Source organism: Coloeus monedula (genome assembly GCF_965178545.1).
Source record: "Coloeus monedula genome assembly, chromosome: 6".
In the NCBI taxonomy this organism is placed as follows: Eukaryota; Metazoa; Chordata; class Aves; order Passeriformes; family Corvidae; genus Coloeus; species Coloeus monedula.
This window is the reverse complement of record NC_138786.1, coordinates 42590650-42602068: the sequence shown is the minus strand read 5'-3', so window position 1 is coordinate 42602068 and position 11419 is coordinate 42590650. Positions and strand designations below refer to the sequence as shown.

The following is an 11419-nucleotide window of genomic DNA, read 5'->3' as shown; positions in this document are numbered from 1 at the left end:
ACGAGGCTGCTGGATGTTTTGGACATGACTGCCTAGTTCTCCCTGCAAGAGTCATGTTTGAACAAAAGAAAGCCCATGTCAAGACAGGCACATTTTGAAGAAATGTGTTTTGATGAAAAGCTGGTATACAGATTTAGTTGGAGAATGTTCTTCAAAAGAGAGTATAAAATTTTTTACTCCAGTAATTCTTTCAGTAGCCAAGATTTTTACTTCACAATTTCAAACTTCTGCATACCCAGCTGACAGGATTAAGACACAGCGTGGGAGTTCACCCTGCACAGACGGTGAGCATAATGTACAGTCATCATGGAGACAACAGTTCAGAGATGGAAAAATCCTTCCAGGTTGTTCATGACAGATCTATGGCAGCGGTCACCCACGACAATGTATTTTTAGAGTTCTGTACAGCCCATTTCTATGCATGCTCCTCCCAGAGACCCTTTAATTCATACATACTGTTAAAGCTCACATGACTGTCTTCAGAGAGATACATCATAGTATCAGTTTTGGATCTGCACTTTCCCACATGGGCAACATGCTGCTGTGGAGCTGTATTTAAAGCATGCTTTGGAACCAGCAACTTTGCAGTTCAACACCACTAAATAACTCACAAACTTTTCAAGTATATACTTTATTTCGTTTGTATTTCACAGTCAGTTTCTGTAAAGTTTTAGCAAAAAGGTCGTGTTCTATAACAGAGGCGTTAGGCTACTGTATTCAGAGCTAGCAACGGGCTTTGAAAGTACAGAAAATACTTACATTCCAACCAGAATAGCAGAATTTCAAAAAGACATAGTAAAAGTAATCAAAAATACCAACATTTATTAAAACTTAATATAAAAATCAGTCTGTCTGACCCATCAAGCTACCCCAAATGTAAGTTGTCAGCAACAGCTGAAGCTGCAGCAGGCTATCTGACCAATTAGACCAAGACAGCTGCCTTTAGCTAATTTCTTAATAGCAAGTCCTGCTGCTTCAAAGATCAAAAACCCCTGTGAGTTCATTGCTTACATTTCCATACAGAGGCTAACATTTCTGTTCAAATCTACTGGACCACTTCAAGATCCTGCCCAGAATCTGGACATACCCTGGTCCTGATGTAGTCAACTAATTTTCTCAATGCACTTCCAAGCTAACCTATTTTATTACATTGCAGCCAAGAAAGGAAAGCCCTTATTGTTTTAAATCTCTATCAGGGCTCCCAGGAATAAAGGCAGCTAAGAAAACTGAACAGAATGGTACCTGATGATATATTTATCACCAGGGACCTTCAACATGCTTTTTTTAAATAGATGTTGAGTTAAGGTTTTCCATTATCTACGGATATGCTTCCTAAGGGGCCCCAGATTTAAGTATGAGTTCCAGAGTGGATTTTTCTAGTCAAGTAAATACTTTTTAAGTCTGGACTGATGCCCAGGAGGAGATTTCTAACCAGCTGCTGGACTTTATTCACAGATTTATTGAACATATATTTATACAAATTACACCAGCTGAAAGGCCCATTAGCTGTAAGCACACCCACTTCAGCCCACCCTCCGTACTGTCAGGGAAAAAATACATGTGCTACTATAAGGACTAGGAGAGATTTCCATCAGCTAAGTCTCCCTAAGTCAGAGGGCACTGCCCTGCAAGGCAAGTTTTTCATTCTTTTATACTCTATCAGAGCAGTGGAAACAGAATGGAGAAGGTCACCAGTAGACTCATTTTTTCTTGTCTCAGACAGCTACAATTTGACTTCATTTTTTCTGCCTCCCTTTCATCTCCAGGTACCCTGAGCCCATCATCTTGTTTTCTAGGGCAATCGCTTCCTATAAATACATATTCTGAACTTCAAATTCTCCTCTCTATTTAAAAGATAGAATAAGAACTTTAGGAAAAGTAGGAAAAATATCCTACGCACTTTCTCATACCTCTCACCTCTAGGCCTATTACATGTATTTGATCAATGGATCTGCCTCCTCTCCTTGTAAGAAGTTCAGATGAAAACAAAATCATCTTATTTCATAAATGCCCTGAGGTACCATCACACCGATCCTGCCAAATGTCATTTGGTGCAGATATCACAACTGATAGATTGTGTCTACACTGGACATGTCCTACATTATTACCCTGTACTGTGCTGCCTTCTGGGTTTGCTGGCTAAGTTTCAGTATCACCAGGCTGCAAGTTATGAGACATGGTGGTATCACAACTGTATCAGGTATATTAAAAAAAAAAAGAAACGCCAGAACAGTGTCTAAGAACACTTTTAAACAATTCCCACATACTGCATCAGTCTTCAGCAGGTAGGCAGGATCCCATGAAAGGCATGGCTACTAGTTTGCTACAGCTCCACTAGGGCAAACCCTGCCACAACATTTACTCTCTAGGCCCATGGCTAGTACAAAGAGGACTCACATGCCTCAACTTGGTAAGACACGTAAAGCATTTCATCAGTGTATAAAGGGTAAAATCCCTTACAAGAGAGAAGGCCCTTACAATTTCTCTAATGCACCTATTTGAGGAAGGACTATAAAAGTATTCTCTACAGACTTCTGCAATACTGACTCCTAGAGGCATCAGAAAACGTAAAGGTCTAGTCACAAATTAGCAAGACATCCACTCTACTTTCAAGTTCCTTTTTTTAACAATCTGAAACAGATGATAAAAGGAATCACAGCATCAAAATACCTAGTCACCTAGATGGCACGAGTTTTTTAAAACACTGTCACACAGAAAGGAACGTATCACAGACTATTCAGATTCCTTAACGTTCTGAGACAAAGCTGTTCTCAATTTTCTACACACACTGGCTCTGAAAAACGATCCCTTCAGATTGCAGGGAGTGATGTAGTTAAGTGTCTAGATAAACTGCAATGAAATAAACATCTGTAAAACAGCTTTTTTAACATGACTACTGTGGCTCTCCACTAGCAAGGTCAGTATCTTATGCACACAGTGCTAATCAGCAACATCTCAAGGCAAGCAGCCCAGGAATGCTATCAATCTATATGGAGGAAAAAATGTCTTGGAGTTTGTTTTTTGAAGTTCAAACTTAGGTAGATAAAATTTTTAGAGCGTTTATCCAAGCTGACACACCTCCCACCCTCACTACATTCATCTGATTTCTCTAAATAAAAAAAAGAAGGAAGGGGGTGGAAGAAGGACTTACTTCACCTCACACCAACTCCCTTCACCTGCTTGGAACTGATGATGGCCCCACAGTGGGGCCTGTTCTGCTGCTGCACTCTCAGAAACAACTATCTGAAGATGTCAATAGGAAGATGCTTGCAGAATACTGCAAATGACTGTCTTCACTTCAAGAATGGGAACACGCCACCAGAGCCCATCCAAACTTCTTCAGTCCAAGGAATTTTTACAAAGAGTTAGCATGAAATTCACTGCAGTACTAAGTACCTATTCTGTCTAGAACCCACCATGCTATTCCAGTCCCAAAGCTGGCTCTGAAGACAAACTGTTAATGGCAATTACAAGTCTTGGACTCAAAAAATGCTCAAGTAAAAGTTTGAGATAGGAAAAAGGAGGCACAGAAATAACTTGACCAACATCTATGCAGATTTTTACTACATGTTGGGATAAGTGGGGTCTTCAAGGTTGCTATCAGCTTTATCAGATCCTGTTAGAGATGCTTCTAGCTCTGCCCATGACTGTGGAGCATTATTCTTTATTGCCTCTATGAAAAGCTGCGTTTGATGCTTCAGCCGGTCCAGCTCGGCCTGAGTCACCTGGTTCTGATGAATGAGCTCCTTGGTTTTTAAAGTGATCTCCAGCAATCCTGACCTGCGTAGCACAACAAGCGTATTCTGAAAGCGTCTGCACTTGCTTTGTTGTTGCAAGAGCAGCTCAGGGGTAGTGCAAATCTCTTCTGGTATCAATGGAGGGCTCCACACTGCAGACGGCACTGTAGTCTGTGATGCACTCTCGCTCTCATGAAGGGTGCACTTTGTTGCCTGCAGAGTTCCAAAGGGCAAAAGGGGAGTCAAACCTGGCACTTTCTGAGTGTCACTGGAAACATGATGACAACCAGGAAGAGCTGACAGTTTTCCACTTGTCATCACAGCTGAAGAACTTTGCTGGTTAGAATCCTGAGGGGTCTTAAAGCTAACTGGTAGGTGGGCAAAAGGACTAGGAGGCAAGCCTGTGCTCATCAGTACAGGAGAAGTCTCCATCTTGGGTGCTTCAGTGCAGAGTCGTTTATGGCAAGTGGTTTCCTGACATTCTTCTAGATCAAAGGAGTGATCTCTTTTGCAGGGCTGTGGTGCTATTTTGGGATAAGAATTCAGGATGGGCAGGTAATTAGTGGAGTCATTTCTCTTTTTCCCAACAGAGTGAGGATTAATGGGAGGTGGGATTGACGGACGAAGAAACACTAGCTGTGGCTGAGCTGGAATCACTTCAAAGGATGGCTGCACAGTCCAAGACTGGAGCTGTGATGAACTCCCCTGAGAAGCACAAACAGGGAAAAACCACAAGTCTTACAAAAGCATTGTAGAAGATGATAAAAAAAAAACTTAAATGAAACAGGTAGACTGTGCCATTTTTCCATATTTGATATATACTGTCCAATTAATGTCTTCTGAAGAGTTTTCTATCAAACTCATCCTTCTCTTTCTCTGACAATGGAGCGTAACTCTGGAAATAAAGCTGTAATCCATAATCCTTTTACTATACAACAACAGATATATTTAAAAACAATTCAATCTGAATTTATACATGCTTTCCTAAATGAGGATTACAATGAAAGCCTGTATTGTTCAATGTTCATTAAAAAGTTCGACCCAGACTTGGGATCAAACTACAAGTGCACAGGAAAGCTGAAAAATAATTAAGCTTTGTGGTTATGAAATATATTAAGAGTCAAGGAAAGACTGCAAAGACATTTTAGGAACAATTCAGACACCCTCTTTGTTGAAATGCAGCAACTCAAATCTTCTCAAATCTATTCTTATAGCAAGCTTTTGAAATGGTTATTTAAGATACACAACAGCTGCTCAGTAAGTCTTGTAATTTGAAGTACAATACACGGTTTCAATAAATTTAAAACTACGAAGCAGAAAAAAAAAGGCTGAATATCAACCAATGCAAGGAGAAAAGCCTGCCAGAAGCCCAAAGCAGTTTAACTTCAAACCTCTGGTGAAATAGTGTGCACTGATAAACCTTAAAAGCATTTTACATCAAGAACAATGCCAAAGTTTTTACTCCCTCCCACAAGCCATACTCTGGAATATAGGGGTAAACATCCATTTTTACAAGACATTACCTCTTTTTCCTCCAGCACCTTACTACAGATCTTCATGAGACCTTCTGGCCAAAAACATGACTGCTTTTCTCCAAAGATATCAAATAGTCTAGTAAGAGACACTAATTCTTTCTAAAGCAAAATCTCACTTCTTAATATATTCAAGCCATCACCACTACAATTATACTAATACATTGTCAGCTGCTTTTTCGATTCCTTACAACTTGGAACACAACTGGCAGGCCTGCTGAAGGCACAGTTTTTAGCTACCACAAATACATCTTATTATTTTTAGTAATCTGAAATCCATATCCTTTCTACCAGTCTCATAAGTTTTAAACTGGCAAACGCTAACATGCTTTGCTAAAGTCCATTCCCCCAGTAAAGGACTTGGAACTTACCAAAAGCAGGTATTACCCACTGATTAGGACACTGAGACTTGGAGATAACATTCAATTACCTACTCTGACACAATGTTTCTTTGGTTCAGTGGGCAAGATGCTTATGGAATAGGGGTACAGAACAGCTACCTGTAAAAATAAATATTACTACCTTAACACAAGAGAAAGAACATTCAAAAGAAAAGTATCTGGAGATGTAAGGAGTGAGGAAGCATATAAATACTGTAGCTATACATACACAGGACAGAACATGTAGCCTTAAGGAGCAAAGCTTTGGAGTCAGAAGTTGCCATTTACTGCACTGAACAGCACCTAGCACAGCAGAGCCCCAAAATCATTGAGACCAAAAGAGCTGTTGTAACTGTTTATCTTGCTCTTGGGTTTCTTCCTATCTCTGTTGTTTCTTCATTTCCTTCTCACATTGCACAGTGTTCTTGTTCTCCTACTCAAAATCTCATTTTCAGTAGAGAAGGACACCTTTATTTTACTAATCCTGCAAATTGTTGTGTGTTTTGTTGCCTTTTTTAAATGAAAGCTATGAAGGCTGATTTCCTGATGTACCAGTGCCACTTGTCGAAAAAGCCTTCCTACTTATTGAAGACTTTCACAAGACTTACAGAAACCTTACCACAACCAGAAGAACTGTGTTTTAGATAATTAATCGCCACTCGATTTTTTTTTTTTAGTAGCATTATTGTTAGCTGTTTACATTCTGAAATTGGACCAGCAGATAACAGCAGGTAACCATCACTGTGGAGGATCACAGTGGTTCCAAGACAGAAGAATGATGCTGATTGAAACTGGAAGAAATAAACAGCAGTAACTGGATGCTGCTTTTTCTTTTTTTTTTGGTCCAGCAAGTCCAACTGAGCGCTGCCTTGAAAAGACCATTTTAAAAAGCTGACCATCTGAGATAATCAGGCATAATGAAAAGAGGCAGAAAGACATTTCATTATTATTCTGATTCAGATTTGTTGCTTTTCTTTATTGTAGTAAATGTTTTTCCATTTAACAGTAATATCTTTAATCATACACAGTTAGACTTAGATATTATGATGCACTGCTCAAGAGAACCAAGTGTGGTCATTTTATCCACCTCCAACTCTTCCTTGCCAAATTTCTTTTTTGCTATACTACCAGGTTTTTTTTTTATATATATGTATGTGGTTGGATTTTTTTATATATATATATACATCTCTATATATAAGCTACTTATTATTAACGGCTGATTTTTATTGCTTGCAACACAACTTGGAGTTTACCACTGGAATCAGTGCAGGTAATGTCTTAATTCTTGAGCTCCGGGCCAAAGGCTATCAGCCTTTGGTGAAGCTTGCCTGTATAAAAACTACATAAAAACGTCAGCATTTGTTTACACAGTGTGTTGTCCACGCATCTAGGAACGTGACTATAAAATAAAATTGTTTCTTGTCAAGATAAAGCATGATGCTCAGGGAACAGAACCACCTCCCCCACAAAAGCATCATCTACTAAATACTAACAGTGTATATTATGTCTTGGTTGTTGTCGTAACAGATTCAGTAGAAAAAGAATCAGGATCTAAATTCTTTTTCCGCCTTCCCACTGTATTCTCAGAAGTATTCTAGTAAAAAAAAAGCACTGAAGAACTTTTGCTCTGCTCCAAAAATGAGTGAGTATAGAGCAGGAGGTCTACTAATATGACAGTACTTTGGACTTCTCACATCTTCTGTTAAAATGTAAAATTTACACAGAGGGTCTCACAGATGTGCCAGAGGAACTATACATTACAAAAATACTGGAGAATATAAATAGGGAATGTAATTGTTGCAGTGTGAGCCATCACATGCAATTAAGTGAAATAACTATTAAAACAGAAGTACCACAGCTAACTTTGGGTAAGATTTAACTTTTCTGGATTAGTGTTTCCCATTGCATATGAAGCACTTCTAGAACCTAAGAGTTAAGGAAACAAACCTATCATCCTACTTCACCATCTTTACTGAATGAAAAAGACAACAGCAGCTTCCAAAAGCAAATCAGCCTTTTCTGTTTAATCTTTGGTGCTATTTACATAACATTCTTGCAGATGTATTTTGGGGGGACTCCTTTGAGACAACGAGGTTTATTAGATGGAGCAGTTTCCTGATTTCACATTCCATCTTAGTGATTCCAGCTGCCTCTCAAAAGAACAGTTCACATTAGAACTTCTTAAATTACCAGTTACTTTCTGGACTGTAGCAATTTTTCAAAATCTTTTTTGAAAGGAAAAACGTTTTTTAAAAAAATTAAGAACATGCAATATTTTTAAAGATATTGTTTCTTCCCTACCTGCTTAACCAACACATTTTTCATAACAACCATAGGAGATAGTGCAGGAAAGGAGCTGCTTGTGGTCCTCGGGCATTGCCAAGGTCCATCCTCTGCATTCCAACACAGTGCATTCAGCACATCCTCCGAGTCCGTCTGCTCCATAGCACTTGGGCACTCTGAACTTCCATCTGCCAGATGTAGAATTCAGCTGTTAGTCGTTTCACATGCAATATGCTTATTACTGCCTTCCAGTCCTACTATTCTGCCTCCTTTCAACAAAGTCACAAAGAACAATAAAATTTACTTCTGTAATATTAACAAAATTAAAGCTGCTGTGACAGCTGTTAGACAGCCTCTAATAAAAGGCTTTGTATTGCAGGTCACAGATATATTCTTACACAGACATTTTCTCCCCTGAAAATCTATTACTTTTTGTTCTTTTGTATTTAGTCTCCAAGGGACTGCATAGTATCATGAAGGTTGCTCTAAAAACTTTTACAGGAAAGCACTACCGGCTCCAGCATTGCCACATCCATAGTTTGTGATGCAGGCATTTTGTGTCTTGAAATTTTCTATCTAAAACCCCAGTAAAGCAGGTATCTTTCATAGAAGTGCTTTTTTCATCCTTTAAAGGTCATTTTTGCACACTTTTGTTGAGTACTGAAGCAGCACACCGTGTCTATTATTTTACTACTGTTATAACCATTACTCTCTGGTATATCAGGCTCTACTGACAATATGGTCGGATAGTAAGAGACACGGGGCAGTATCATCCAAAAATTCATTAATCACTGCAAAGAACAAAAAGCAATTTTGACAACTCCATTTCTAGACTCTGAAGTCTGAGATTCTTCCATTAATTCTAAATTCCCATGCCATTCAAATTCACAGGATGAACTTTAAAACTTGGTCATGTTCCACTTCAAAAGACTTCGGTGGCAGGATGATTACAGGTGAAACCTATCTTGCATAGAAAGGCCCTCCAAGATAGTGAGACACAAACTCTTTTACTTAGATTTGTTAAACATCACCAATTAAAGCACGGCCTCAGCATGGTAACACACAACAAAGGTAACACAGCAGTTTTCTAAACCTGAATATCCGGAGTCTTTGTCAGATTCAGCTGCCGCCATACTGAGGCGATGGTTGAAGCTCTTCATTTCCGTCACTTTGCCCAACAATTCCTCAAGGGTGTCAGTAGATGACTATTTTGTCCAAGCGCTTGCATAGTGCTGCAGGCAGTTTTTAACATATTTTCCATTGAGGAACTACAAAAACAGTTAAAAACAAAGAAGAAAGACTTTATCTGAATCTAAAGAAAGTTCCATCAGTATAACACAGCAACAGTGGATAGTTGCATATCTCCTTTTATACTGCCAGTGACCTAACTGGGGACTTTAACAAATATATCAAAATGCTGAAAGAATGAAATTTAGATCAAAACCTAATGTATTGGACATGTCTTTCCACTCCAAAAAGTAACACAAACTAAAAATGAAAGGCTATTCATAAACAACATTTCAAGAATTAAAATTACTTAGGGCATTATTTATCTTATGAAAGCTTTGTTGTCCCAAGGGCTGAACTGCAAAACAAGACAGTTGTGCTGGGTGAAGTTCTTAAAACAAATACAGCTGAACCTGCAAAGCTGTGTTTTTGCCAACACAGTTTGTTTCATTCTCAAGAGTAGAGTAAGTCATGAGAGAAAGAATGAGTGATCAGTCAACACACTGGGGGCTAAAGAAATCCATGCTGCTAAAAGAGCAACACATAGTGCAATACACTCCTAGGGGAGACAGGGCCTCAGAAATGCCCACACCCAGAATGTAAACACTGAAAGGCTGAAACTAAAAGCTATGAAAATCAGAAGAATGTAGTAACATTATGGCCTCCCACACCACATACTTGTCACAACCTTCAGCTGCTTACTGAGGGTAGGCAGCGTCTAGTAAGACAAAGTTTCTGCTTCTCTTACAGAAGATATTTGAGAGTTTGGCTAACAGAAAACTGACAGAATGAAGTGCAGAAATTATTTCTACTACTATTTGTTGAACTTATTTTCCCATAAAGTAACCCACTGAAGTTATGTCTCATGTTAAGTTTTATATTTAAATTACAAAAACAGGAACTCAGGAGTCTGCATCAGTCAGGCCAGCAGCACATCAGCAGCAGTATCCAGTACAAGCTGCTTCAAAGGACATTGCAACAGACATTCTGGAATAATCTACCCAAAAATGCAAGTTTCTTCTTCAGGTCCTGCCAACTTTGTTAGACATGTGGTCCAAAATCCTGAGTCTTAGCACCAGTAATGAATTCTGAAATGGGAACATGACTATCTATTACAAGAATGATGGAATAATGGTCAGCAGAAGAAAACTTCCTCAAGTAGCTAGTTGCATCATTTTTACTTTCCATCTTCAGTCACACCTGCCTGCCTGCCAACAGGTATGGCACAAACACGATTACATAAATGCAAACTAGATGCTATCCTTGTAATGGGAGAAGTGGTTTAAGTCCTCATCCACACTTTCATTACTTAGCCCCTTCCAAAACAAATGTATTTTTTTAAGAAAGTGATATGGAGAAATGCTAATCTAAAATAAAACCCCAAAACACCAAAACCACCTCAAACCGAAACAAGAAACAGAAAGAGAGCTAGAAATAAATAAAACAAGAACACCTCATCTGCCAGTTTTGCACCAAGGGAAGATCTGAGAAGGGCTGACACATCATATTCTCTTATAGAAAAAAACAAAACACCACAACCACAACGGAAAATAAACAAACCAGAAGTGCCACTCCCCCGAGGCACGGGCGTGAGAACCCTCCTGCTCATCCCCGGACCATAGCCGTCCCCCGGGCCCGGCGGGCAGGACCTCCGCCGCGCACCGCATTTAGAACCGGGCGCCCACGCCGTCGTGCAGGGCCGTTCCTCCCGCTGATCCCACCCAAGCGCTTCCCGGGCCCACACGCCAGGCTCCGGCGGCACGAGGAGAGCCCGCGCAGGCGGGCCGAGCCACCCGGTTGCCGGGCCTGAGCCGCCGCCCCGCCACACGGCGAGGCGCGGCAGGTACAGCACACTGCCGGAGCCCCAGGGCCGCCACCGCTCCCTCACGGCGGCAGCGGCCGCCTCCCGTCGGGCCGGGCCGGGCCGAGCCAGGCCGCCCCTCACCTGGGCGCGGGGCCGCCACAGCTCAGCCGCGCCGGGCCGCGCATGCGCCGCCCCCGCCCCGGGCACGCCCCGCCCCCGCGGCCGCCGAGGGGCAGCGCGGCCAGCTGCGCCCCGAGCGCGCATGCGCAGAGCGGGCTGGCGGCAGGGCGGGCCTTGAGCGTGCTCATTGGCGTGCCCGGGCGTGTGGGGAAGCCCGGCAGGGTGAGCAGAGCCAGGAGTTTGGGATAGTGCTGCGCCTCCCGAATACTGTGCAAAAAAGTACGATTCTTCCCCACACAGAAGGTGAGGCTTTTGTGCAGTCTCTCTCACTCTGTG

General features: G+C 41.1%; 1 protein-coding gene across 2 annotated transcripts; it reads right to left on the bottom strand.

Annotated features, from left to right (window-relative positions):
- Positions 1–612: 612 nt before the first annotated feature.
- Positions 613–11157, bottom strand: CIPC (CLOCK interacting pacemaker). 2 transcript variants are annotated; one of them, XM_082284421.1, is made up of 4 exons: positions 11105–11157; positions 9026–9200; positions 7951–8120; positions 613–4442 (listed from the first exon to the last, which is right to left on the bottom strand). In XM_082284421.1, the coding sequence occupies exons 2-4, from the start codon at positions 9090–9092 to the stop codon at positions 3564–3566; spliced, it is 1116 nt and encodes a 371-aa protein (XP_082140547.1). In that variant the 5' UTR covers positions 9093–9200; positions 11105–11157; the 3' UTR covers positions 613–3563. The 2 variants fall into 2 exon arrangements, with proteins under 2 accessions (XP_082140547.1, XP_082140548.1); XM_082284422.1 differs by lacking the exon at positions 11105–11157 and adding an exon at positions 10720–11052.
- Positions 11158–11419: the final 262 nt, after the last annotated feature.

Bases quoted from the DNA above. Each gene is read 5' to 3' on its own strand.
- CIPC (XM_082284421.1), bottom strand. From the start codon at position 9,092: ATGAAGAGCTTCAACCATCGCCTCAGTATGGCGGCAGCTGAATCTGAC. The intron at 8,121-9,025 runs GTTTAGAAAACT...TACATCTGGCAG, and splicing joins CAAAGACTCCGGATATTCAG to ATGGAAGTTCAGAGTGCCCA. The intron at 4,443-7,950 runs GTAGGGAAGAAA...TGTGCTTCTCAG, and splicing joins AAAATGTGTTGGTTAAGCAG to GGGAGTTCATCACAGCTCCA.